This window comes from Staurois parvus, unplaced genomic scaffold (genome assembly GCF_062004578.1).
Source record: "Staurois parvus isolate SC_StPar_1 unplaced genomic scaffold, SC_StPar_1.0 ptg000446l, whole genome shotgun sequence".
In the NCBI taxonomy this organism is placed as follows: domain Eukaryota; kingdom Metazoa; phylum Chordata; class Amphibia; order Anura; family Ranidae; genus Staurois; species Staurois parvus.
Genome location: NW_028318242.1, coordinates 2,045,451 through 2,073,337, shown reverse-complemented (window position 1 = coordinate 2,073,337; position 27,887 = coordinate 2,045,451). Strand labels below are relative to the sequence as shown.

The following is a 27,887-nucleotide window of genomic DNA, read 5'->3' as shown; positions in this document are numbered from 1 at the left end:
AGTTCAAATTTAAAATTTTCTTTTAATATTTTCATTTTAGTGAATGAGCTGAAGCTTTGCTGACTTTCATCATCCAAACATGCGCAAGCTGAAAAACTGTGTTTTAAAGTATATAAGAATAAAATAAACAAAACAAAAGGAATACGTTTTGTCGATTGTTCATAAATCTATACATATAGAACACTATAGTGAAAGTTGAGTCGATAATATTTTATAGATTTACTAGTAAAATGTTGGCAGATAGTTTATAGCTAATGGTTATTTTGGTTGAATTTGTAGATTTCAAATAGTAGTACACCCAAAAAATTTTATATTTCTTGTTGATCCCTAGCAGATCCATATCCCAACCTCCATTACTCTTTCTGCCTCTCGCTTCCATTCTTGAAGTGTGGGACAGTGGGTCTGTTTCTGGAATTTTGGTGTAAGACTTTTTGCTGCATTCAGAAGGTGCGGTGTAACACTGTTTTTATATAACTTGAGGAAAAGAAGAGGTGGCAAGGAACAAACAGTGGAGGGGAAAATTGAATGGGCTTAAGTGTGGTTTTCTGGATCCAGGGTGAAAATTATTTGCAGAATTTTTGGAGTTTGGGACAGTGCCACCATAGGTGTAGATATGTGCCTTCCTGGGCGCATCCCTGAAACATTTATGATCTGTTCATGGAACAATTTTGGCCAATTGTGAAGGTGTTTTGTACCAGTGGGAGAAGAGCTCGTAGCAAAATTCTTGAGCCATAGAGCTAATTGAAGATACATGAGATGCAATTTTCACCGCATTCACTAAGCTAATGGAAAATTCTCTTTAAAAGTGCAAATTCGCTTTCAAAGTAAACAGCCTTTTGCCCTTAATAAATCAACCCTAATGTGTAAAGTGAAGCAAAGTGATTTATCCAACTAGAAAAGGCTGTGTACGGGAAATGCAAATGGGAAAGTGACAACTATGGTGAAAAGATTGTTGCATTGATAGTGCTTTATTATAGCAAGATTGACACAAGTTGGTCATCCAACTTCAGCAAGCTCTATCGTAAGCAGGTAGATGTGTTTTCTTTTCTTGTCCGAGTATAACTCTGTTTACCCCAACCATGTTTGAATCCACATGTTGATTGACTCACTACACTTCTGCGTCTATTCCAAAATCAACTACTCTTCTGTAAAATAATATCTCCTGAGAATAGTGTTGAACTTTCCTCTTGCTAGTTTGAGGTCATGTCCCGGTGTTCTTGATCTTAACTTCATATTTAAAATACTGCACTGTTGTGCTATCACAGTTCTTCTACACAAGCACAAATGGAGAAAAATGTAGGGGTAGAAATGTACTTTCATGTCTTCTCCTCCTCCTCTCGCTGCATGAATCAATTTTTTTTTGCAAGATCTATAGGTCTCATTCACCCTTCATTCATTTTACTATTGCTCCCTAGACACATCCAAATTGGAATCAGAAAAAGTGAGTCACATTGAAGTGGAACTCTTGGCAAACTGTTAAAGAAACAGTAATATGTTTACTGTTTAGGACACATGCAGACCGATGCTCTGTCAAAAAAAAAATCACTCAGCTACTTCCAGGTTTAGCATAAGGGTCCTGTCACGTGGGCATTCCGTTTTTTGAATCAGTTCAGTCGTGTGTGTTTTTTTTTTTTCAAAATGGAAGCTAAACGGATCAAGACTTCACTTTTTACCTCCGTTTTCATATCCGTTTACATCCGTTTTTTCAACTATCTACATATGTTTTTAATCTGTTTACATCCATTTACTTCTGCTTACATCCATTTTTCGTCCAGTCTGGTTTTTTTTAACGGAAGATCCAGAGCAGTGGTTCTTAACCTTGTTGGAGGTACTGAACCCCACCAGTTTCATATGCGCATTCACCGAACCCTTCTTAATTGGAAAAATAAAATATGATTTTTAAAATTCAAAACATAGGTCTATATTTAGGTATATATTTATACATAGGTGCACAAAATGAACAAAACCGTTAAGAACAAAGAACAAAACCATTAAAACATGATTTTCACACAAAAACAAAAACATAATAATGAATATTTACTGCACGAATCATATGAGTCGGGTGTGGGTCTTCACCTCCGCCGAACCCGCGAGACTGACTCACCGAACCCCTGGGGTTCGATCGAACCCAGGTTAAGAACCACTGATCCAGAGTTACCATAGGTCACTTGGCTGCTTCTCTGATTAATGCTCTTCTTACCTGGCTTGTTAATTTAAGTGGACGGCCACGTCTTGGTAGGTTTGCAGTTGTGCCATACTCTTTCCATTTTTGGATGGTGGATTGAGCAGTGCTCCCTTAGATGTTCAAAGCTTGGGATATTTTTTATAACCTAACCCTGCTTTAAACTTCTCCACAACATTATCTCTGACCTGGTGTGTTCCTTGGCCTTCATGATCCTGTTTGCTCACTAATGTTCTCTAACAAACCTTTGAGGGCTTCACAGAGCAGCTGTATTTATACTGAGATTAAATTACACACAGGTGGACTCTATTTACTAATTAGGTGACTTCTGAAGGCAATTGGTTCCACTAGATTTTAGTTACAGGAATCAGAGTACAAGGAGCTGAATACAAATACACGCCACACTTTTCAGATATTTATTTGTAAAAAATATTGAAAATCATTTATTATTTCCACTTCACGATTATGTGCCACTTTGTGTTGGTCTATCACATAAATTCTCAATAAAATACATTTACATTTTTGGTTGTAACATGACAAAATGTGGAAAATGTCAAGGTTTGTGAAGACTTGTTCAAGGCACTGTACTCTTGGTGAGCGCAGAAATGGGCCCTGCTGTTAAAAATGTATAATTTTTTTTGTTAATTGTAAAAATTTTTATTACATGCACCTGTCAAACAGGTGCAGAAAAATTGGGCCTTGGGTGTTAGTTGTGCCCTAAGCCAAAAACATTGTTGGAAGCTAGCATAATCAGAAATCAGGAATAGGATAGGGAGCATAGGCAGTCTTCAAGGGATCCCAGATCCCTAACAAATTTAATCAGTTACATCAGCATCAGGGGCTTGATAGCTGCTGTTGATCCAGGACTGATTCATTTCGATAATTGTCAGCCGGTGACAGGATCTGTGGACAGACGCACTCTTTTATCTATCACAAAACCTCCAGCAGCACTGAATGTCTGTTTGGAAAGCATGCTGGATGCAGGACAGGCCAGTAGCTCGATTGCATATTGAGCAAGTTCTGGCCAGTGATCCATTCTCAAGACCCAGTAACCTAGTGGATCCTCAGTTGGAAAGGTCTTCAAGTCTGCACTTTCCCGTAGATCATCCTGCACCATATGATCCAGATGCTTCCAATGGGTGCTTAAACCGAACAGCCCTGGGCACTGAGGATTAAAGAATTGTTTAAAGGCATCAATTAGCCAGCCTTCTTCTCCACCGCTCTTCCTTTGACTGAAAAAAGCCCCAGAAACATGTTGTCCATGAAATGGTAACCTCCCAGTGTATGGAAAGGTGTTACACAAATTTTTCTTCAAGGCGTCCTGAAAATGTTTCATCCTCTCTACCTCTGCGAAAGCAGGATGAGCTCTGCAACTTTAACCTTGTAATGTGATCAAGAAGGGCTGTCAACCAGTAATGATCCCTCTCCTTGATACCACAAATCCTTGGGTCCTTTTGCAAGCGTTGCAGAATTAGGGAGCCCATGTCGCATAAGTTTGAGGAGGCATGAGATTCTGAGTCCTCTTGGTCACTGAAGATGACACTGTCAGAAACTACCTCCTCCCAGCCATGTACTACTCATGGCTGGGTTTATGGGAACTGAAAACCATCCCTTGAAGACTGCCATATGTTATCCTCTACTTCCATGCTGCCACAATCCTCCTCCTCTTCTTCCTTCTGTCTGTTCTGCAGCCCCGCAGGAATGGTATCTGCATAAAGGGGGCCTTGAGAGGAAAGGAAGTCCTCGTCTTTCTACCGCTGTTCTGCTTCAAGTGCCCTGTCCATGATTCCAGGCAGTGTGTGCTCCAGCAGGAAGACTAGAGGGATAGTGTCACTGATACATGCATTGTCGCAGCTCACCATTATTGTGGCCTCCTCAAATGGTGACAGGACAGTGCATACATCCTTTATAAGCAGCCACTGGCATGGCTGCTTATAAGAAGAAGTCAAGCTCCCCTGAACCTGTCCTTGTGCCATACTCACACAGGTACTCATTGATGGCTCTCTGCTGAATGTGCAGCTGCTGTAGCATTGCCAATGTTGAGTTCCACCTGGTAGGCATGTCACAAAGGAGGTGTTAGGTGGGCAGGTTGAATTCAAACTGAATGTCAGCCAGCCGAAAACTCGCTTTGTATGACCACTGGAAATGGCCACAGGCTTTTCTGTCCTGCCTCAGAAGATCTTGTAAGCCTGGGTACCTGTTCAAGAAATGCTGCATTCCAAATTCAGGATGTGTGCCAAGAATGGAATATGTGTCAAGTGTCCCTGTCGAAGGGCGGAGAGAAGGTTGGTGCCATTGTTGCGTACAACCATTCCTGGCTCAAGCTGCTGTGGTGTCAACCACCTCTGAGCCTGCAGAGCTGACAGAATTTCTGGCCCAGTGTTGTTCCTGTCCCCTAGACAGACCAACTGCAGCACTGCATGGCATCTTTTAGCCCGACTGCTTCCATAGCACCTTGAAGTCTTACGGAACACTGCTGGTTCAGAGGACAATTCAGCGGAAGAGGCCATAGAGGAAGAGGAGGGGGTGGAGCAGACAGATGTGGCAGAATCACTACTAGCTGTTTGGAGGCATGGTGGCGGAACAAGTTCCAGCACTAAACCCTGGCCTGCATCATTCCCAGCTGCCAGCAAAGTTACCTGGTGTGCCGTGAAGGAAATGTATTCATCCCGACCATGCCTGCTGGAAGTGGACCTTGCTGCTGGCTGCCCTTTCCAATGAGATCAAAACATTGCCTTCCATATGATGGCACAGAGCTGGAACACTGTGGCCACTGTTGTACAGTACATTCAGCAAATTTACAGAAGGGGCAGAATCCACCAGTTGGAAAGGTAGCAGTTGTAACGTTAGCCATTTGGCCAAGCTAGCATTTAGATGCTGACCATGTGGATGGGTGGGACAGTATTTTTTTTTTTACAGTTCAGCAACTGGGGTAGCGAAATTTGCTTGGTGAAATCAACACGTGGTGTACTGCTAGCAGATTGGGTGTAAGAACTTGTGGCACCCATTGCCATACCATCATCCCTCTCAGTGGAGGCTGTTGAGACAACGTGAGGCATAGTAGAGGTAGAGATCCCACAGCAAGGAGCAAAGAGAAATCTGCACTTTTTTATGTTGTGGGTCTTTTAGGTGCTGTTGCCAATGGGCTGCATGGCAGGTCATCACATGTATTGTCAAGCTTGTGGTGCCCAAGCGGCTGGTCATTTGGCAATGTTTGATCTGCTTCAGACAGAGACTGCAAACAGCAACGTTGTGGTCTGCTGCACATGGGTTGAAAAAACCTACACCAATTAACTTTTGGATATTGGCAGGGAGTCTGCAGTGCCCTGCACCTGTGGAGCTCTGTCGTGTGATGCAGTAGGGTGGCTGCCCTTACGCCTGCCCCTGGAGGACATCCTACCTCCTTGGAGTTGTGCCTCCTCCTCACTTTCCTCCTCTATTCTCTCAGGCACCCAAGTACTGTCAAAGACCTCATCATCCCCTTTCTCCTCATAACTGGAGCCAACTTAGCAGTATGCTGCTGCTGGGAGAATTTTCCTTGTCCGTCATTGGTACCTCCTCTCTTTAGGCTCACATCACTTCCTTCCTCAATCTGGGAACCAACATCGGAGCATTCAAATTGCTGCGCATCCTCCAGCAGCATGTAACTGACACTATAATTGAATAATTCAGGTGACTCCTCTGTGCATGATGGTGGGGCTAGAGAGTAGCTGTGGTCAAGGAGCCTGTGGAATAGGCCGCTTTGGCAGCTTTGGTGGAAGGTGAACTAGTATGAGCCTGGGTGACAGAGGAGGAGGAGGATGGCTTAGTTATCCACTCCACCACCTCTTCTGCATGTTACGACTCAATAACATGGCCAGCACCAGAAAAAAAGGACAAGCATGCTCTGCCTGCAGAGGATACACCATGTCCATGACCACCACTTTTCACTGTGGACACAGAGGCTGCTTGCCCTCTTTTAGCTGCTTGTGAGTGTCTGCCTCTTCTTGTTGCCCTTTCAGACATGATGGGGATTTTTATAACTCTTTATGTAGGATTGTGGGATGGGAAATTGGGTGCAATACTTTTGTACTTGGTGCAATATTACTTTTTTTTTAATAAAGAAAAATAGGGGGTACAGCAATTATGGCTGCTGCTGCTGTAACAAGAAAATTAAAATGAAATAAATGTAAAAAAAATTAAGAAATCCAAAAAAAAAAGGGAACCACTGCTGACACAGATGGAGGAACACCTGTGAAGCAGAAAGGGGAAACCGTTATTGTGCCCAAAATATTTTTGCTGCTGCGGCAAAAAAAAAAAAATTCAAGAAAATTACATTTAAATTACATTTAAAAATTCACAAAGCCGAAAAACCACTGCTGAAGTAGAAGGAGGAACACCTGTGATGCAGAAGGGGGAACAGCAATTATGCTATAACTAGTTTTAGTTTAGTGCTGCTGCGGAAAACAAAAAAAAAATGTAAGCAAAAAAAAAAAAAGGGAAACCACTGCTTATGCATAAGGAAGAACACCTGTGACACAGAGACACAGAAAGGGGAATGGTACTGATGCAGCAACAGAAAAAAAAAAGGGAACAGTGGTGATGCAGAAGTGCTGTAAAAACACTGACACTTCAGTGACACCACTACATTGCTCTTCTCAACCCCGCACTACACTGCCTCTGACTACACTACACTGTCTCCTAACACACCACTAACTAACCTCACTTACTAACACCAACACACTACACAAAGCTGCTGTGTAAGCAACCTTATATAGTGTGGGGCGTGGACTTAGCCGATGAGCCATGATTGGCCAAAGTCACTGAGCCTTTGGCCAATCACGGCTCTCACAGTGCACTGGTGGTCAGATGCATAGCTTTAGCCAATCACAATGCACTGTCAGAGCGCAATGCATTGTAGGGCGCGGAGGGTGAACAGCCCATCGAATGCTCTAACCGTTCATGTGTTTGCAGAAGACACAAATACTTGATGTTCAAGTCGAACTCATGTTCAACTCGAACATCAAGGACATCCCTAATTACAGCTTCTCTGACACACAGTCTTTGTTGGAGTGCTAGCCAGCAGCTCCAGTTGTACTACCCCAGACTCTAGATGAACTCCTCTTCACTCAGTAATCTGAAGGTTTTCTTCAAAAGCAGGGGATCTGGCTCCTGTTCCCTTAAATAAGGTGCACAGTCACTAGCAGAGAGGAGCACTTTGGTTTCCTACCAGAGTGCTCCTTCCCCTATCCACCCAGGGGGCGCAGGTGTACTCACTCAGATCCTCTCCTGTATCACTTGTGGAGTTGCTGCTGCTACCAGGCCTATCAGCTGGGCTTCTCCTTCCCTGCCATACAGGTGGTCCTCTCTCAGGGGGCCAGTGAGTCCTGAGTTTGCCTCCTTTCCAACTCCAGGCTCTCAGGCAGGTGCCATCCCACCAGGCCTCCTGGCAGTCTTCCTCCTCCAGCCTCACATCTTCCTGCTTCTCATGCCTCTCCCACCACCATACTCCTGCTACTGAGCAGGCTCCAACACTTTTAAGGGAAACCAGCCATTTGCCAAGAGCCTTCTAATGGGGATTGGCTAAGGTCCCTCAAAAGTGCAGCCAACCACTCTTCAGATCCACCCACTGCCTCCAAGGCCCTCCTCTGAAAGTCTCAGAGCAGGGGGAAAGTCAAGATGGGCTGGCCTGCAGAGTCTCTCAGTCTTGACCAGAATTTGACCCCTCTGACAAACTCACCTGAACTGCTAATCAGCTCCTCACTAGCCATTAGTGTCTCGCTCCCCCTAGCTAAACTAGGACGGTGCTAAAAAAAACAACTGGTATTTTCTACATTTAAATTTAAGGTGTATCTCCAGTCACACTTTTTTGTACCTGTACTAGATAGAGTTGAGAAGGGTTAGCCTTTGGCAAGTTTTAACTGCTGTCTAAGAAACTCACCCTCTGTTCTGGTGACCCACCTCACTGGGACAGAAGAGGATGGAAAATGATACATGTTACAGTTGTCTCCAAAACAGGAATTGAGCACCAATGGATACACAGTCTTAAAACTGAAAACAAATCAAAGTAACTTATAGTGTATTGAGAAATACAAGGAACTCTTTGTAAAGCTGACCTCCAGGCAAATATAAAAAGAAACACTTTAATACAGTTATGTATTCAAAAAAATGTACATTAGGAATGGGAAAGACAATGCAATGAACAAATCAAGTTCTGTTGCATTGCATAGCCCCCGTGTTTCCTAATGCTAGGTTCACACTTGTGCAGGTCCCTGCGTACTTGTTTGTGCAAGCACAGCAGCTGTACCTGCAGGAAATGCAGCCTTCTGGGGACTGCATGGTGCTATAGTACCATGGGGTTTCACACACCCAAAAACACACAGCATTTCCTATACATGGTGGTTCCATTAATAATTAATGGCAACCCACAAGTCTGCTAAAGAGGCTCAGGAACGTGTGCAGTTATGCTGTAGCTCCTTCATTGCCCAATTAGAGACTGGTCATTTTCCAGACTGGGCTATATTGCTCAACTTAAATAGACTGCAGGAAGGTCTGGGAGCTGGATATGTTATCTGGCAGGGTAGCCTGGATTTCAGGAGTGCCCAAACAGAATAAGTAAGACAGTTCGTATAAACGTATTTCAACTGTCTCCGCTTGCCCGGAGTTCAGCTTTCAACATATGCTCTACAACAGCAGAAAATAAAATTCTATTACATACTTTTCGCAGTCATATAGATCACAACAGTAGCATGTATGAGTCCTTATTCTCAGCTGACATTGACTGCTTGAAGTAAAGCATGTTACCTGCGCCATACAGTGGAAAAAAAAAACTTGTTTGCTCATAATGCATTTTAAATTTATACAAATATCACTACAGTTTAATATTATTTTTTAAAAATGTCTGTTGCCTTGCAAACAAAAATGCACAAAATGTAAGCATGCTTATTTCTTAATTACTGTATCTTGTACTGATTAGATGCTTATAAAAAAACATAATTACGGACAGCTACTAATTATCGTTCTCAGCAATTTACAGTAATCTACAAAACGGTACCATAATCAAGGCAAATGCTTTTAAATACATTGTGCTTTTTCATTTTGGAATTAAGAATATCACAAAAAAACAGTAAATACCTATAGATCATCCCTTCATTATTTAAACTGACTTTGTCTAGGCCATGGCTTAGTCGTAGCTAGCCTACAAAGTGCTAACCAATAGATGCATGGAGATCTACCTGGTTGTAGAAGCAAAGCCTCTCAAGTATGCAACTAAATCCTAAATGTTGTCTATTTTTTGATAGCTAAATAACTACAGTAATTACAAAAGAAAATGGTCTATCAAAAATCATTGTTTTAATTACGTTGTTCAAGTATATGAACCCACAACTCCTACGTACGGTTCTCTCTACAGTGAACATAAACTCTGGTATATCTAGTAAAATGGCACAAATGGTGTCATCATCCAAAAAATACAGAAAAAAACAGTATTTAAATCTGAATCATTCAAACATTACTCTATAGTACAGATGGGAGTTTTTTTTCAGTAATGTCCTGTTTGAGAACTACTAGGCTATTCTTTCTCAAACTCAAATCAGCAGATTCATGGGTTCCACAAGATGTTGCTAGGGGCACTACAATGGCTACCAATGTAAATGGGCACAACAATTACCACATATTTAGAAGGGCATTTCTACACTGACCGCCAATATAAGAGAGTAGTTATCCAGCTATCACCAGTATACATAGCCACTACAATTTTCAATGTCTGTATTTCTTTTCTGACCATTATTATTATTACTTGTTTTATTTCATATTTATCACTGACAATATTTTGGTATCAAATATGCTAGGTATGCAACTGAATAAAAAAATTTTGCTGACATTCCCTAAACATTTATTTTAAAGCCTGAAAGCTAAAATTGACACCATTCATGTTAGGCCCTTAGATGCCCACACTGCAATTAAAGCACACAAGTGCCAGTATTGTAGTATATTATTTGAATGTCCTGAGGTATCTACTTTGTAGATAGTTATTTTATTAGGCTTTTCTAAAACATTTGGATTTTGGGTTGAGATGCATTAGATACACAATTATTTATGACCTTATAGTAGTATCTTAAGTACTAAAACACACAGATTTAGAACATATGTTATCAGGATATATATACAGTATATACACACACTATATTGCCAAAAGTATTGGGCCATCCCTCCAAATCATTGGATTGAGGTGTTCCAGTCACCTCCATTGCCACAGGTGTATAAAATCAAGCACCTAGACATGAAGACACATTTGTGGAAGAATGGGTCTCTCTCAGGAGCTCAGTGAATTCAAGCGTGGTACCATGATAGGTTGCCACCTGTACAATATATCCATCAGTGAAATGTCCTTGTTACTAAATATTCCACGGTCAACTGTTAGTGGTATTATAAAAAAGTGGAAGCAACTGGGAACAACAACAACTCAGTCATGAAGTGGTAGGCCACATAAAATGACAGAGCGGGGTCAGCGCCTGCTGAAGCACAAGGTGCGCAGAAGTCACCAACTGTCTGCAGAGTCAATAGCTAAAGACCTCCAAACTTTGTGTGCCGTTCCGATTAGCACTACAACATTGTGTAGAGAACTTCATGGAATGGGTTTCCATGGCCGAGCAGCTGCATCCAAGCCTTACATCACCAAGTGCAATGCAAAGTGTTGGATGCAGTGGCGTAAAGCATGCCGCCACTGGACTCTAGAGCAGTGGAGATGTGCTCTCTGGAGTAACAAATCATGCTTCTCTGTCTGGAAATGAGATGGATGTGTCTGGGTTTGGCAGTTGCCAGGAGAATGGTACTTGCCTGACTGTATTGTGCCAAGTGTACAGTTTGGTGGAGGGGAGATTATGGTGTTGGGTTGTTTTTCAGGGGTTGGGTTGGCCCCTTAGTTCCAGTGAAGGGAAATCTTAAGGCATCAGCATACCAAGACATTTTGGACAATTTCATGCTCCCAACTTTATGGGAACAGTTTGGGTATGGCCCCTTCCTGTTCCAACATGACTGTCACCAGTGCACAAAGCAAGGTCCATAAAGACATGGATGATGTGATTGTCTGGTTCCATGGTCAATCCACTAAGTTATGGACTCAGTTGGAGAATGATCTTTTGACCCCTGGCCTGACATTCTTGCTGTGTTTGGAACCTGGACAGAGACCTCAAAAGAGAGTTAGTACCCCTTACGGTTCATGCAACTTTAAAAACTTGGGATACTTACGTAAGGGCCTAGTGTCTTCTAGGCCAAGCCCTTTGACCCCATTGTTTGGGCTAACTTCATACCCTGCCACGGAACAGTGTTCTTGATTCCTGTGTTGGCGTCGCCAGGATGGGCCTCTACTGCGCCACACGTTGTGTGGCCGGACCCTTAAGCCTCTTTCCCAAATCCTTCCCTCTTGTCATAGTACGTCACTAGCATCGTTGGAATACACTCAACTGAAACATTATTTGAGTAAGCGGCATTGTACAGATCACCTGACACGATCTTCATCGACTTTTGAATCTCTCCTATCCCAATTGTCTAGACCTGAACACATGTTTTCGCAGGTATACCAGATCTTACTGCGAGAGACCTGTCCAAATCCCCCTCCGTTCCTTTCTAAATGGGAGCAGGAATTAAACATGTTGGTAGAGGGACTGGACTGGGACAAGATACAGGTTGTATCATACAAATTATCTGTCTCTTCTTATGCTCATGAACTCAATTACAAAATCCTGTCTAGATGGTATCTTTGCCCTACGATTTTGCATAAAATTGACCCATCTATCCCTGAGATATACTGGAGATGCTTGGGAGAATCTAGGACCATGGTCCATATTTGGGGAACTTGCACAAAAATGTTACTTTTTTGGGAGAAGATTCTCAATTTGTTTACTACATTAGTGGAAAGCTATATTCCAAATGAACCTAAGATTACTATATTGTTTATGCTGCCAGGTTTGTATAAGCAAATTAAAAGAAGTCTGGTGCAGCACTTTATTATGGCAGCTCGTTCTGTAATCGCCAGACATTGGTGACAGACTGAGGCTCCGTCTATAGCGGGATGAACTTTTGAGGTTGACAGGATTGAGTATATGGAATGGATGATCGTTTGGGATGAGAATAAATCGGAATCATTCAAACTTATGTGGACAGTGTGGTCTCACTTCAGATTGTCAATGGGCTTTGACTCTTTTATCTCAGCTTAGGTTGACACCCCCCCCTTTTTTTTTTAATTCGAATCCCCCCCACCCCCCATTTCCTTTCTTCTATGTTCTCATTATTCTTTCTCTCTTTCTTCTTTCTCTTTCTACCCTTTCTGTTTCCTATTCTTTTGTCCTATCCAATAACAGCTTCACAGTGTTATGATATCACTTATTTATAGGGCGCATTGAGGATCATACCACAATCATCTGCATATATAGTCATGGCCAAAAATATTGGCACCCCTACATTTCTGTCAGATAATGCACCACTTCACCCAGAAAATTGTTGCAATTACAAAGCTTTAGGCATTCTCATATTTATTTCTTTTGTTTGTATTGGTATGACACAAAAAAGTGGAGAAACAAAAAGCCAAATCTGACAAGTTCCACACAAGACTCCAAAAATGGACTGGACAAAATTATTGGCACCTTCTCAAAATTAAGAAATTATTGTATTCCACATTTGTGATGCTCTTGTAGTCACACTGGCAACCAATTAAAATGGTGAAAAATTTACTCAACCTTTCTTTTGTTTGTCTCTGTGTGCCACATGGAGCATGGAGAAGAGAAAGAGCAGCAAAGAATTGTCTGAGGATTGAGAACAAAAGTTGTGAAAAAGCATGGACAATCTCAAGATTACAAGTCCATCTCCAGAGATCTTAATGTTCCTGTGTCCACTGTGTGCAACATTTTCAAGAAGCTTACAGCTCATGCTGTAGCTAACCGCCCTGGACGTGCACGAAAGAGAAAAATTGATCAAAGATTGCAGCAAAAGATTGTTTGAATGGTGGATAAAGAACCTCGATCAAATTTAAGTTGACCTTCAGGCACAGGGTACAACTGTATCAACTCGCACTATACATCGCCATCTGAATGAAAAGGGACGCTATGGTTGGAGACCCAGGAGGACCCCACTGCTGACACAGAAACATAAAAACGTCAGACTGGAGTTTGCCAAAACTTACTCCAGGAAGCCAAAATCCTTTTGGAGAATGTGCTGTGGACAGACGAAACAAAATTACAGCTTTTGGTAAACCCCATCATTTTACTGTTTTAAGAAAAAGAAATGAGGCCTTTAAAGAAAAGACAGTCAAACATGATAGAGGTTCACAGATGTTTTGGGGATGATTTACTGCTTCAGGCATGGGGTGTCTTGACCGTGTGCATGGCATTATGAAATCTGAAGACTACCAAAGAAACTGGGGTGCAATGTAGAGCCCAGTGTTAGAAAGTTGGGTCTCCGTCAGAGGTCATGGGTCTTACAGCAGGGCAATGACCCAAAGCACATGTAAAAAAAAGTCAAACCCAGAAATGGTTTAAGACAAAGAGCTGGAGAGTACTGAACTGGCCAGCAATGAGTCCAGATCTCAATCCCATAGGTCACCTGTGGAGAAATCTCAAAACAGCAATTGGGAAGAGGAACCCTTCCAATCTGAGAGACCTGGAGCAGTTGGTGAAAGAAGAGTAGTCCAAAATTCCAGTAGAGAGATATAAAAAACTGATGGTTACAGGAAGTGATTATTTTCAGTTATTTTTTCCAAGGGTTGTGCTACTAAATATTAACCATTAGCCGCCCGGCCAATAGCCGTTTGGCGGCTTGAAAAGCGCTGCAGCTTTCCGGGTCCACGCCATTTGGCGTGCTCCCGCACATGCGCCGTTTGCGCTATTGCAGAGCGGCGCAGCAGCGGGATCTGTCACCGCCCGTGCACCTTGGACACGGCCGATGACAGATCCGAGTACCGGCTCCCGTTGCCGGTACCATGTGACCTGCCGCGACCAATCACAGCAGGTCACATGACAGTTGTATACAATGGATGGCTTCATTCATGATGCCATCCATTGTATACTAGTGCCTAGCTGTGAATGGTCATAGCTAATCACATGCACATGTCATGTGATTAGCTGTGACCAAATCACAGCTAAGCACAAAAAAAAAAAAAAAAAAAAAAAAAGCTGAATGAATCGATTTCATTCAGCTAAATGCTTGCTTATAGCAAAGTAATTCTTTGCTATAAGCAAATTGTGTAAAAAAAAAAAAAAAAAAAAAAATACTGATCACTTCCCCAAAGTAGTACAATGTTACTATGGTAACATTGTACTATTTTGGTCATAGTAAAATATGAAAAAAAATCTTAAAAAAAATAAAAAAAAATGTAATAAAAAATTAAATATAATAAAAAAATTAAAAAAAATTAAAAAAAAATATAATTATTTTTTTTTTCATACTGTCACCAGTCAGTGTCCCTGTTCACCGCCATGCCAGTTATATGATGACGCTGTACTGCACTGGTGACAGTATGTAAAAAAAAAAATAGTGAAAATAATATTTTTCATTTTTTCATTTTCGGAAAAATTATGACAAAAAAATACAACTTCAAAAAACTCGCCATGCCTCTTATGAAGTACGTCCGACTGTCTACTCAGCAAAAAGGGGTCATTTGGGGATATCTGTACTATTCTGACATTCTTGGACCTCAAGAAATTAGATTGGCTGTCAGTACTTCAGGATTGATCAATATTCAGATCTATACCATAGTTTGTGAACTCTATAACTTTCCTACAAACTAAATAATACATCCTAATTTGGGTTATTTTCACCAAAGACATGTAGCAGAATACATCTCGTCCTAAATTTATGAAGAACAATTATTTATTTGTAAACTTTTATAACAGAAACAAAGAAAAATGTGTTTTTTTTTCAAAATTTTTGGTCTTTTTTTGTTAATTTAGCAAAAAATAAAAACCCCAGCGGTGATTAAATACCACCAAAAGAAAGCTCTAGTTGTGTGAAGAAAATGATAAAATTTTAGTTTGGGTACAATGTTGTATGACTGCGCAATTGTCATTCAAAGTGTGAGAGCGCTGAAACCTGAAAAATGGCCTGGGCAGGAAGGTGTAAAATTGCACGGTATTGAAACGGTTAAATTAAGGGTGCCAATAATTTTGTCCAGTCCATTTCTGGAGTTTTGCATGGACTATGTCAGATTTGTTTTTTTGTTTCTCCACTTTTTTGTGTCATACCAATACAAACAGAACAAATAAACACAAGAATGCCTAAACATGTGTAATTGCAAAGTAATAGGCAAAGTGGTGCATTATCTGACAGAAATGCAGGGGTGCCAATATTTTTGACCATGACTGTATGGCTACATTCTCCTCAAGTCTATGGAGCACAAGGCCTTTAATCCCATCCTCTCCATCACCATGTGCATATTTTGTCAGTATACTGAATCAAACACATTTTCTATATCAAGTGCCACAACACCCCTGGTACCCACATTAGTATGGGAGGCTTGAAGATTAGTGAAAAGTCTCCTAAAGTTAATATCAGTGGATTTTTGTGGAATAAAACCCGTCTGATCGGAATCTACCAAAGTTTCAATGACTCTGGACAGGTGACTTGCCAGGACATTAGTGAGGATCTCAAGATCTATGTTAAGGAACGATATTGGTCAGTAGGTTTCTGGTTTCAGAATATGAAATATATGCGCCAGGTACATGGATTCAGGGAGGGTTGCCTGCCTATGAAATTCTGCATAAAGAACTCGAAGGACAGAAGCGAGATCATCAGCATTCAATTTATACCATTCAGAAGGAATATCATCAGGACCATGGTGTTGACCTTGTCTAGGGTATTGGGGGCATCTAACAGGGCTCTGCCTGAGGGGGAAACAGATGAAAATTGTATATATATATATATATATCTGGTCTCCCACAGTACACAGAACATGGAAGTGCAATTATTTTAGTAAATATAAACTGCTAAATACCTTTTCTCATCAGCAGTTAGAGCAGTCTTGTGATTTCTATCAGTGTTCAGCAGAGCACTGGTTAAAGCTTGTAGGAGGAGTTTACTTTCTCCTCTAGGAGGATGCAAAACCCCTGACCCTCTGTGCTGATTGACCCTCTGCTGATCATATGCACTCTTCCAAGAAAAAAAAACACCTCTCTAGCACTACACACTAAACTGAGCATGTGCAGATTGGCTACGATTCAGTCTGTCTTTTCAGGAGATAAGATGTGGACATTTGAACAAGAGGAGAAGCAGAGAAATCAGGATCAAACAGCCTTTTTACACAATGCAGAGGATTAACCCCTTAGGTTCCACAATGAGTATAACAAGTATGCTTTACTGCATATACAGACTGATTTTACTGTTGTGGGTTTTTAGTAACACTTTAAGTAGCGCTAGTGTTAACAAACAAATTACCGAACACATGCAGATGAGAAATTGATGAAGCTTTAAATATATTAATATTTTTTACGCCAGAATTTTTATTGATGTAGACTTACTTCTGTCTGTTGTGTGTCATAAGCAAGTCCTGATCCACTTGCATAGAAAATACATCTCCCATTATACAGAGGTCTTGGTTCCTAAAAAGAATGTCAAATATAAAATTAATAGTTTTGTTTACACACTTTCGGTTATAGGGTGAAAACACTTTCCCTGTCTCTTTCCCTCTCAATTGCTTTCTTGCATTGTCGCCCTTTCACATGTGCTTCTGCTAGGGACTATAAGTGTCATTGCCAACGCTCAATACACAGGTATGTTTCATGTTTGTCACCATCACAAAGACCTCTCTAAGCAATGGCGGTAGACAGGAAGTAGCTGCTAAAATGCTGGAGGAGGTAAGGAGCACAGAGATCCAAAAAAAAGGTTGAAAACAAGTATTATATAAAAGAACATAGCAATGTTTATACACAATGCTTTCACAAACTAAATGTCATACAGTTAGGGTTTACATTTACTTTAAAACCCAACTTTAGCCAGAACATTTATTTGGATAATATAGGTAAGGGCTGGATCCTTTGTCTATTTTTTTTATTTCTGTCTTGTCCCTATCGTAGAGAACCTCTCTCTTCCTGTCAGTTTGACAGTTGGTAAACAGAAAAAGAGGTGCTCACCATTATCCAATTAGTAGGATGGTGACAAAAGAAACCGCAAAGCTGAAACAGGCAATCATAATGCAACTGACTGGCTATGTGGAGCTGGGGGTAGTTGTTGAAGATTATTTTAATTGTCTGCATTCAACATGATTTCTTCAGCAAAGGACCAGAGAAGGGTAGCAGTAGACCAAGATTGGTAACCTTTGGGAGAGTGAGTGAACTGGACATCGAACACACCACAATATATATAGCATTCAATATGCCTGTCCTTCTCCCCACAAGAATTTATATGCCATTATATTATTGTGGGCTCCTTATTAGATTGTGTAGTGCAGGAAGAAAGATTCTAATAACTTTTGTTCCCTGATATATTCTGTACTGGTTGTTTTGTATGTTTACTATAAATCCTACAGTAGAGCTTTGCAGAATAGGGTGTGCCATTATAAAAACCCTGTGAAAGTACTGTACCTTCATACTGTGAACTCCAAACTGTTAAATGGGTATATATTGCTGTCCAAAATGACACATCCATACAGTTGAAAGCCAGTAGAGGGTTTTTTCTAAGAAAATTTAAAATGGAACTACAAACTAATGGCTAAATACACACTGCTATTTTCTGGTTTATACTTACTGACTTTTGTAGTTGCAGGAACTGTGGAGCAATTCATTGTTAAAAGGTCATGGCACTGAATTTAAGTTCTCTCAATAGCCAAACTCATCCTGCTCTTCCCTCCTAGGCCACTAGCTCTGGACATTAGAGATTAGATGGCTGGAAGACCCCCAACCCACTGCTGGGGGGGAAGCAGTGACAGCTAAGTTGCTGAGAGACTGACTTGACCAACTTTTTAAATCTTTTGCTGTGAATCTTGAGGATGCTTGCCTTTTTCAAATATGGTAATTTCCTATTTAAGAATATAAAAAAAAAAAGTACACTGTCTGACGATAGTTATACTTTAAGCTGTATCTAATCAGCAAGCTGTGCTTCTCCCAAGACTTGGCAGACACCAAGGACCAGAAATTAACATTGCTGTACTACACATGTATACATTTATGGAAAGTATGATTTATGGGAATGGCATGTTCTCTAATTCATGACATATCTGTGATCCTATAATCAGAACTTGGAAAAGACTGATAAAATTCAGCAGAACACATCAGAAAAAGATCTGTCCAATGGCATCAATTTCTGTGCAGAATAAGAGTTGGAGGGCTACAATGCGCTTTTCTTGGAGTTCCTCATGTTAGAACAACGCATAACTTGAAAGTACACTGCGTTCTGTGCTTAGATTTCTTTTCTGCTTTTTACATCAAAGTTCATTAATAAATAATAAACATATATCACCGGTTTAATTCTGTCATCCAAAGATTCACAGGATGTGATATAACTGTTCTTATAACTGCACAATAATAAAAAAAAAGTCTGCCACTGGAAATGTGAATCCTCATTCAGAAACTGCTGGACAGTTTAATAGAGATCTTCCTTCCTTTATACCTATTTTGTAATGAGCAGAGAACTATATAAATCTTTATAATCCCACCAAGTAATCAGAGCAAATGCACAGCTAGGCAAGAATGGAGACAGGTAGATTAATGTCTTCCATTCATCACATTACTTGCTGTGACCTTCTCCACAGTCAAGGAAACCAAAAAAGCTATGGATAATACCAAAGTATAGAGTGTTAGACTCAAATAATGGGGAATTCTAGGTGATCCCTCTGTTTTCAAACTAGAAAAATGTGTAATGCTACATATATATGTTGGTAAAAGAAGACTCAAGATTGGTTACACACCAATTACCTATTAATATTGTTATCTGCAACCTTAAGTTCATTCTTGGTTGCAGTCTTTCATGTCTGCCCCACATTTTCACCGCAGCTGTGCATTTTTAAAATGACACTGACACAGTGGATATTGCAAGTCCCAACACTGATCTGTGCTGGAATTGATGGCTGACACTGTCCAGCACTAAGAGCTGAATCAATCCCGCTGTGTTACAGAGGACGTGCATTGTCATTACACGTAATGTCACAGCACTTTCGCTCAGTTCAAAGGCTAATGCAGAGCTCATCCCTTTCTGTCCTGCCTCCCTGCAGCAGCAGATTCTTACAATCATAATCTGTTGATGGCTTATTATAGAAGACTTTTCTGTATTAGCTGGCCTAGCACCATGCTGGTCATGGTCTGCATGAAATGCGGAACTGGTGAACACCCCTTATCTGGCAGCCAGATAGCTGTAAATTGCAGAATATCCTTTACTAGTAGAATGTTTCAACTGTGCATAATTAGCCAGTTTTCGATTTGTAACTACTGAAATGTAAAAAAAAAAAGCAATAACACACACAAACTACCTATAACATGTCCATAAATCTATAATTTTAATTTGATAATTAATTGGCATCTACATAACATACATTTGTGGGTTTCATTTTACATGTATTAGATACTTATTTTGAATTCAAAGATATTTATAACCAAAGTTAAGTCCTCAGCTTAATGAAATTGGATTTTTGGCTTTTATGATGTATAAACAATGTGAGTTTATTCTAGCTGGCTAAAAGAAAACCTAAATCTACCACCAGCAAGTGATTTGTTACCCAAAGCAGGCAATATCTGCATTGTATACACAGATGAGCTTTCTATTTCAGGCTATTTATTTATGAAGGAGGACCCAAATGTGTAACTATAGTACTTATGGTTGCTTTCATCCGTCCTGCTTTAAAGTGCACCTTTAGGGTTGGAGAAAATTATACAAAGGAGATCGGGAAGTAGACTTTGCCTTTTCAATTTTCAGTTATGACAGTTTTAGTGTATTTTGGAAGGATGATGGTAAGTCTAACCTCTCATACCAGTTACAGCACAATGATTCTTTGAGTACATTTCTCATTTTTAAATACATAGTAAAAAACGACATTTTAACACAAGTCTAAAACCACAAAAAAAGTTTATAAATAGAAACTGGCCACCAAACAACATAGTTTGTAACTTTGCAGTTGTAGACTTTTTTATTAGCCTATGTATTAGTAATTGAGATTAGAGAGTAGAGTGAAGCAGCCAGCTAGCAACATGTGGTGACAAGCAGAGGTATTGAGACACTCATTACACTTGCTGAATGAAAGCACCATATTTCAGTTATAATAGGGTGATTTTCGTATGTTTGTATGTGTGTGTGTATATATATATATATATATACACACACACACATACATTCACACGCGTTCTGTTTTACAAATAAACATTTATTCTAAAATAAAGGATTCACAAACCACTGTGGGTTAGCTAAAGAGATAGAACAGCAGAACTGCTTGATATAAGGCTCAATTTCGACTGACACAAACTGAGTTGCCTGGTGAGAGATGAGACACTGCTGATGGATCTTAGAGCTGTGAGCATCAAAGAAGCAACAGGTAAAATATCAAAATAGGTCTAAACTTTCACCTTTTGGCTCAAAAGAAAAATACAAAATATTACAGTTCAAGTTCAGCTTTTTTTAAGTTAATTGAAGTAGTGTGTGCCAGGGGCGGACTGACTATTTGGAAACTCGGGCACTGCCCGAGGGCCCGGGGTCAGTAGGGGGCCCCATGAGATGCCCCTGGTACCTTTTTCATAGGCTTTTTTGAGTTTGGGCAAGGACACAGGGGCCCCATGATCCCCTATTGCCCGGGGGCCCCATGAGTTGTCAGTCCGCCGCTGGTTTGTGCCCTCTTGTGTTTAAAAGAATTAACTACTTACCTTTTTCATACTCCAGGGATTCTCCCTTTGTACTTACTGTCCCCACATAACAATTGAAAGCAAACTGAATTTGGGCTTTAAAATGCATTAATATAGCATATTAATATAATTAATGTGCTCAATAGAAAAAGCAATAGTAGAAGAAACAGATTTATTAGGTTATAGTCAAGCACGAACTTTATCTATAATAGAATGCCAACAAATGTACTAAAGTCCCTTCATATTTATGTTCGCTATCTCAGAGTAACATTGAAGTGTGAATTAAATAGATAAGAGACAAGTGAAAGAATACTGAAGTAAAGGCAGCTGTCATGGAGGTAATAAGAAATTTATTTTCTCTGTGCCAGGTTTTTTTCACCCCATATCAGCAAAAAAAAGAAAAGGAAAAGAAAACAGGACAGTAAATTGTGAAACCGACTTGTTCTTTAAATATGTCCCTGTTCATTGTTGGACATATGAGGTTACATTGAGTGAAACTGAACACTCTGGGTAAGGGCTACTAAGAGAAGTGAAAAACATTTTTAACATGGAATCTGTAAATTGTCCACAAAGTAAGTTGCCTCCAACGCCACAATCAGTGACAAGTATGACTTTTGATGTCTCATCAGCAGCCATGTTCTAATTGGAGCAGAATGCCCAAGTCACAACCCAATCCTTGATTTAGGGGGTAAGGCTTACGCTATTGTATTCTGTTTGAATATTTGAAAGCAACAGCTAACATTGTCAAGCGGGATCTTGGAAGCTACAAGATCTCTTATCAGGAAACTAAATGCATTCACTTTACTTTCTGAAATGGTAGATACCACGTAAAAAATGTTTTTTTGGCAGGCATGGGGATGGGTAAGAACCTCTTACAGGTTTTATCACTTCGGAAAGCTAGGTAAAGAACACCACACCAAAGGATCTGGCATTTGAAAGTGTTCATTCCAAAATAACACGCCAAAGAGTTTCAGGGGCCAGACCTTTGTCAAGGCTAAACCAACGTAGACACTTTAAATGAAATACAATGAAGATTTTAAATACAAGGGAGACAAAATCTATGTGCAGTAAAAAAATACACATTAAAATGTAATTTTATAGAAATGATAAAATCTTATAAAAAAATCTTTAGCTAACCAGTGATAAAGTGGAATTGAACCTAAAAAATGCTGGAATGCTTTCATGGTAGGTTTGATTTATAAGATAGAAGAGACTCTATTGACTCTCTCTGCCTTTTAGCATTATTGTGCCCTTAGCCACACATGAGCAATTCAGCATACATTTATAGCACAGTTCTGTGCCATGATGATGTGACTCCAGTGCACACACACGGAAGTGATGTCTTCACGGCTTGGCCAATCAAGTGGATGAACAGTCCAAACCTGGAAGGAAGACCAGGAGAAGATGAAAGCACCCCTGACAGTGGGAGCACTGTCAGCACAGTACGATTGGTGATCATTTGACAGGTAAGTCTGCCATAATGTGCTAATATGTTGTGCATACTAGCAGATTATGGCTAACAACTCCTGGGGGACCATTTTAAAATGCAACAAAAATCTTGAGAAATCTATACATACTGTATGCTCGCTTAATGAACATAAAAGATACAATACTTTTGTAATACAATATATCTCTATTGTGATGTAAAAAAACAAAAAAGGTGTGTGGATTCTGAGTGATGTTCGGGCACTAAGCCACTAGGTAAAGGGAAATAGGCATATTTAATAAACGGTGATTATAAAATACTCCAAATATTTACTGCTGGTGAATCTTCCTAGTGCATGGGTGTTAAATTACAGGACATGATTAACCACCAAGGAATGTTTGGTGACTGTCACATTCAATCCCCTTTAACTTTGTCCCTAATGCTCAGTACTCATGGGGAGTTGTTTTTTCATTCAACCCAGCGGGTTTAACTAAGCAATGCCCTCCCCACCAGAACACGCTGATCAGCACTCACAGCCATTGGCAACCCTGTTCGGTAAAAGCTGGTTGTGCTGGAATTTTACCCCTTGTGCAGGTGGTCAGTGGAACTTTGCCCCCTTGTGCTGGTGGTCAGTGGAACTTTGTCCCCTTGTACTGGTGGTCAGTGGAATTTTGTCCCTTGTGCTGGTGGTCAGTGGAGCTTTTCCCGCTTGTGCTGGTGGTCAGTGGAACTTTTCCCCCTTGTGCTAGTGGTCAGTGGAACTTTGCCCCCTTGTGCTGGTGGTCAGTGGAACTTTGCCCCCTTGTGCTGGTGGTCAGTGGAACTTTGCCCCCTTGTGCTGGTGGTCAGTGGAACTTTGCCCCCTTGTGCTGATGGTCAGTAAAATTTTGCCCCCTTGTGCTGGTGGTCAGTGGAGCTTTGCCCCCTTGTGCTGGTGGTCAGTGGAGCTTTGCCCCCTTGTGCTGGTGGTTAGTGGAACTTTCCCCCCTTGTGCTGGTGACAGTGGAACTTTGCCCCTTTGTGCTGGTTGTCAGTGGAAGCTCTGTTATTGTGTTTTTCCTTAAAACAAAAGATGGTAATGTATGGGTTGTTTTTTCCAAACTAAAACCTCAATATTCAGGTTTAATTGCAGTGTTGGCACTTTGAGATAAATTAGTGGGTTTTAGGTTGCAGTTTGGGCATTCGGTCTCTAAAATCTTCACCATCACTGCTCAAGAGCATCTACAGATAACAGTAAAAGCCTGACAAGGATTTAAATCCTTCCCTACTCTGTCCAAAGAAAAACACATATGGCTGAACATACATTTTAATGGCTGCAAAGCTATTAGCTGAATGTCCAGCCTTGATAATAGTGCTGTAACTTCCCTGCCCCTTCCTGCTTCTTGCACATTTCTATTGGGCAGTGAGGCTGCCCATCATAGTGATGGTTCAATAAGAATGTGTGGGGGTGGAGTTTAGTGGCAAGACGTGGTACAGTGGTTAATAATGAGAGAAATATGAAAAGGAGCCTAAGGCTTCCCATGCCTCTTGGATAAAAAAACTACATACAATTCTTATGCAGTATTTCATATTTACATGCCAAAAATAATGAAAATATTATTTCTTTAGGGAAGGAAAACAAGAAAAGAAAAGGAAACAAAGAAAGAAAAGGGAAAGATAGTTAAAAATATGGTACACCCCTGAATTTAGCTGTATATAGAAGGTAATTTCCCAATACCCAAACACATCCATCAATAACCAATACATTTACAAATGAAGTGGTTGGCTGACTATACAGTATATAACAATTTCTATTTCAAGTGTGTTTGTCCTTTTGCATAACTTAAAAGTAGAAAGCGTTTAAAGCATTACCATTAACGAATACTCACAATATGTCGGGCTGCAACCACTCCATCAACTATAGCACAGCAGAACGATGCTACCACACCAAAGCTGATAAATACAATGGCGGCTACAAGCTAGAAGAAAAAAATAGACTGGATCAGAAAAAAAAGCTTGTTTGTGGAAAATATTTACATTTAACCACTTGCCCTCCAGAGGATTTACCCCTCTTCCTGACCAGGCCATTTTTTGAGATATGGTGCTGTGTTACTTTAATTGACAATTGCGCGGTCATGCAACACTACACCCAAATGAAATTTATGTATATTTTGTCCTCCACAAATAGAGCTTTCTTTCGGTGGTATTTGATTGCCTCAGCGGTTTTTATTTTTTGCACTATAAACAACAAAATGCTGACAATTTTGAAAAACCCCAGTATTTTTGACTTTTTGCTATAAAACATATCCAGTAAACAATGTTAAAAAATCAAATTTCGTCAGAAATTTAGACCAAAAGGTATTCTGCTACATGTCTTAGCTAAAAATAAATCCCAATACATGTAAGTTAATTGGTTTACATGAACGTTATAGCGTCTACAAATGGTGGTATATATACTGGAATTTTTTTTTTTTTTTATACTAGTAATGGCGGCAATCAGCGATTTATAGCGGGACTGCGGGACTGTGGCGGGCATTCTGACACAGGGGGGGAACTGACTAACTGCCACTGACATCCCAATGACAGTAATACAGTGATCAGTGCTAATAAAAAGCACTGATAGTGTACTAATGGCACTGGGCAGGAAGGGGTTATCATCTCGGACGATCAAAGGGTTAACTGTGTGCTGTTTTACTGTATGTGCTGTGTGTGCTTTACTATGTAAACATTCTACTGTGTATTGCTCTGTTGTGCAGAGAAGCACACAGCAGCATGTTACTGCTTTCAGTAGAGAGACCTGTATTGCTTACACACAGGTCTCTCCCCATTAGTGTTCCTTGGCGATTGCCAGGTGCTGGTGGGGAATCTTCAGCCGGGATCCAGTGATCGTCATCCTTAGCCACCAATGGTGGCGTGGGTAGGGCGGTGCGCGCCCCCTACCCGGAAATGCAAAATCACGTGTATATATATGTACCCTGTAGCAGTAGTTCTGCTATTTGGCAGCGAGGAAGCAGTTAATAACTTTTCATGCAGATACATTTATTTGTATAGCAGATGCATAGAACAGCACCTCCAACTTTGGTGTATGAGCCCATGCAGACACATTTGGGCTGATTTACGAACGGCAAATAGGCTGTGCACTTTGCAAGGGAAGATGCTTTTTGAAAGGGAATTTTCCCCAGAGCTTAGTGAATGGGGTGAAATTTCAGCTTGCAAAAAATACCCAACTGTGTGCAAGGAAAGTTAACAGAAACATCATATTTGCTTGCACATGATTGGATTATGAAAGTCATCAAAGCTTTGCCTCATTCACTGAGCTCTGAGGTTAATTCCTTTGCAAAGTGTAGTTTCCTTTGCAAAGTGAACAGTCCAATTTCTTTTAGTAAATCAACCACACAAAGTGAGCTACCTTAGGCAGCCCACCTCTCTTGGAAGAAAAGAAAATCCCTTCCTCAGCGCTATTGTGTTCTGCTAGTGTTGAGCTTTCCTTGCTGGAAGAACACAATGATCACTGCTGGCAGCTAAGCCATCTATGGCCAGCTTTAGACTCAGCAGAGAATTTTGACTTTTGCCCTGAGTTGTAATCACTGATACTGGGCCATGCTGCAGCAGAAGAAATTGCATGTCTACAATATCAGTATATTATAGAAAAATGATAATTGCAGCTTGCACATTCACTTATCCTGCTGGTTGACAGTATTAGTACTGGGAACAAAGGCTATGTTGATTTACTTATATTTGTCAAATTAATGTTTACACATGTTGATGATAAATTTTGGCACACTTTGTACAATTACCATACACCATCTATGTCAAAGCCTGATCTAGGACTGCATTTCAAAAGCAGTAAAAAAAAGAGCCACGTATTCATTTCATGCAATATTGTCTTAGTGAACGTATGTTATACAAGCAATGACCATATTAATATGGAACACGAGATAAAAAAAACAACTGCTCTAAATAATCATTGATTCAAAATAAAAGGTTTGGACCCCAGTTCTGATCCAATCTACTCATGTCTTTACAGCACATTCCTGGGACAATGAGAGGACTTCTCTAATACCTTTCAAAAACTAATGGTAAGGATAGTGCCAAAACTGTGCAGGCAGGACATGTACCACTACATCCACAGCAGTGCAGTGTGAATAGTAGTATTCACTAGAAAGGGTTGAAGTTTGATTGCGCTTTCTGGTGAACGGTTAGCAAATCCATTTGCCAGACACAGGCTATGTGAATAGAGGTCTTCAAAGGGATTACCATCTATTAGCTGTAACCAACCTTCGCCTGTTGACCACCAACCTATAACTGTTGACAGAAGTCACTTGGGGGTCAGTTCTGAGGAAGGCTATATTAAAAACTACCAATTTAGAGGAAGACTTAATGGCATTGTAAACATTCAAATGCTTTCTTTGTTTTAACTTGGTATTAGTACAGTAATATTTCCTGTGCCATTTGTTTGCTCTACCTAGTAATAATGGGCTCACATGTTGTGGCTGCAGTTTGTAGCATCATATTTGATTGATCCCCCTGTGTCCATGTATTGCTGTGTGAGATGGGGAAACAGCTCTCATTGTTTGAACACTGTATGGAGTAAATTAAATGTTCATTGGACTGACATTCTGCGGTTTAGCCACAAGATGCCACTGTTTTCCTAACACAGCCTCAGACTGCATAGACATTTCTATATTCATGAAGAGGTGGGGTTTTCACACAGGGCTGGGAGGACAGGAAGAGGAGAGAGAGCAGCCATGTCTGGAGGATGGTGAATGGAGGGGTCGTGTGAGCAGAGAATCTGATGGCATCCAGGTGTGAGAGCATCCCTCAGTAGCCAGAGCTGCAGCTAAGTGAAGCTGATTGTGTCCAAGACCCTGATCCTGTTCAGAGAAAGGAAGATTGCTGCCAGTAATCCTGATGAGAGCAGAGGAACAAAGCAACATACACTGCAATACCGCATGCTTGTTGGAGAGACATTTGTTCTGTTCAGAGTCACCAGCAGATGCAAAGCAGACCCGGGTCGGTAAGATCGTGCACACACCTCATTTCAGTGTTGGCGCCTAGAGACTGAGGCCAGGCCTATAGTTAGTTAGGGTCTCTGTTTGTGTCAGGCCACAAGTGTTATTACTGATCATTGTAAGGACTCCATAACTTAAAGTGACATTTCACATTGGAGAGCTGATAAAATTCCAAAAACTCAAGCCAGACTGGCGTTTTGCTCAGAAGGGATACTCAGGCATGTGCTACAGGACCAGTTATGGGAGGGGGAATACTGTAGATTTGTGTAAGATTGTAAGCTGTTGTGCTGCACCGCAGGCTAGCCCATACCATACACCCATACACTGATTCCTGCTCTTTTAGGGTAATAACGGGTAAGGTGTGGCAGCTTAGTTGTGCCTGCCAGTAGGTAAATTTCTACACCTTCTACTTTCATCCATCAGGAGGCTGTGCAGCACAAGGGTCTCAGCCTTTGGGCTGGGTGTATGTAAATTTATTGTATGTTTTCAGCATTTGTGTT

At 40.6% G+C, this 27,887-nt stretch overlaps 1 protein-coding gene across 1 annotated transcript in view; it reads right to left on the bottom strand.

Moving 5' to 3' along the window:
* The window catches only part of TMEM255B (transmembrane protein 255B), a 68,633-nt gene that overhangs the window by 16,670 nt on the left and 24,076 nt on the right, over positions 1-27,887 (bottom strand). Inside the window, exons 4-6 of the mRNA XM_089688093.1 lie at positions 24,265-24,354; positions 16,669-16,749; positions 8,880-8,965 (exon numbers count right to left, since the gene is read on the bottom strand). Of these exons, the coding sequence (XP_089544219.1) occupies positions 8,880-8,965; positions 16,669-16,749; positions 24,265-24,354 (257 nt within the window). The remainder of the gene's footprint in view (positions 1-8,879; positions 8,966-16,668; positions 16,750-24,264; positions 24,355-27,887) is intronic.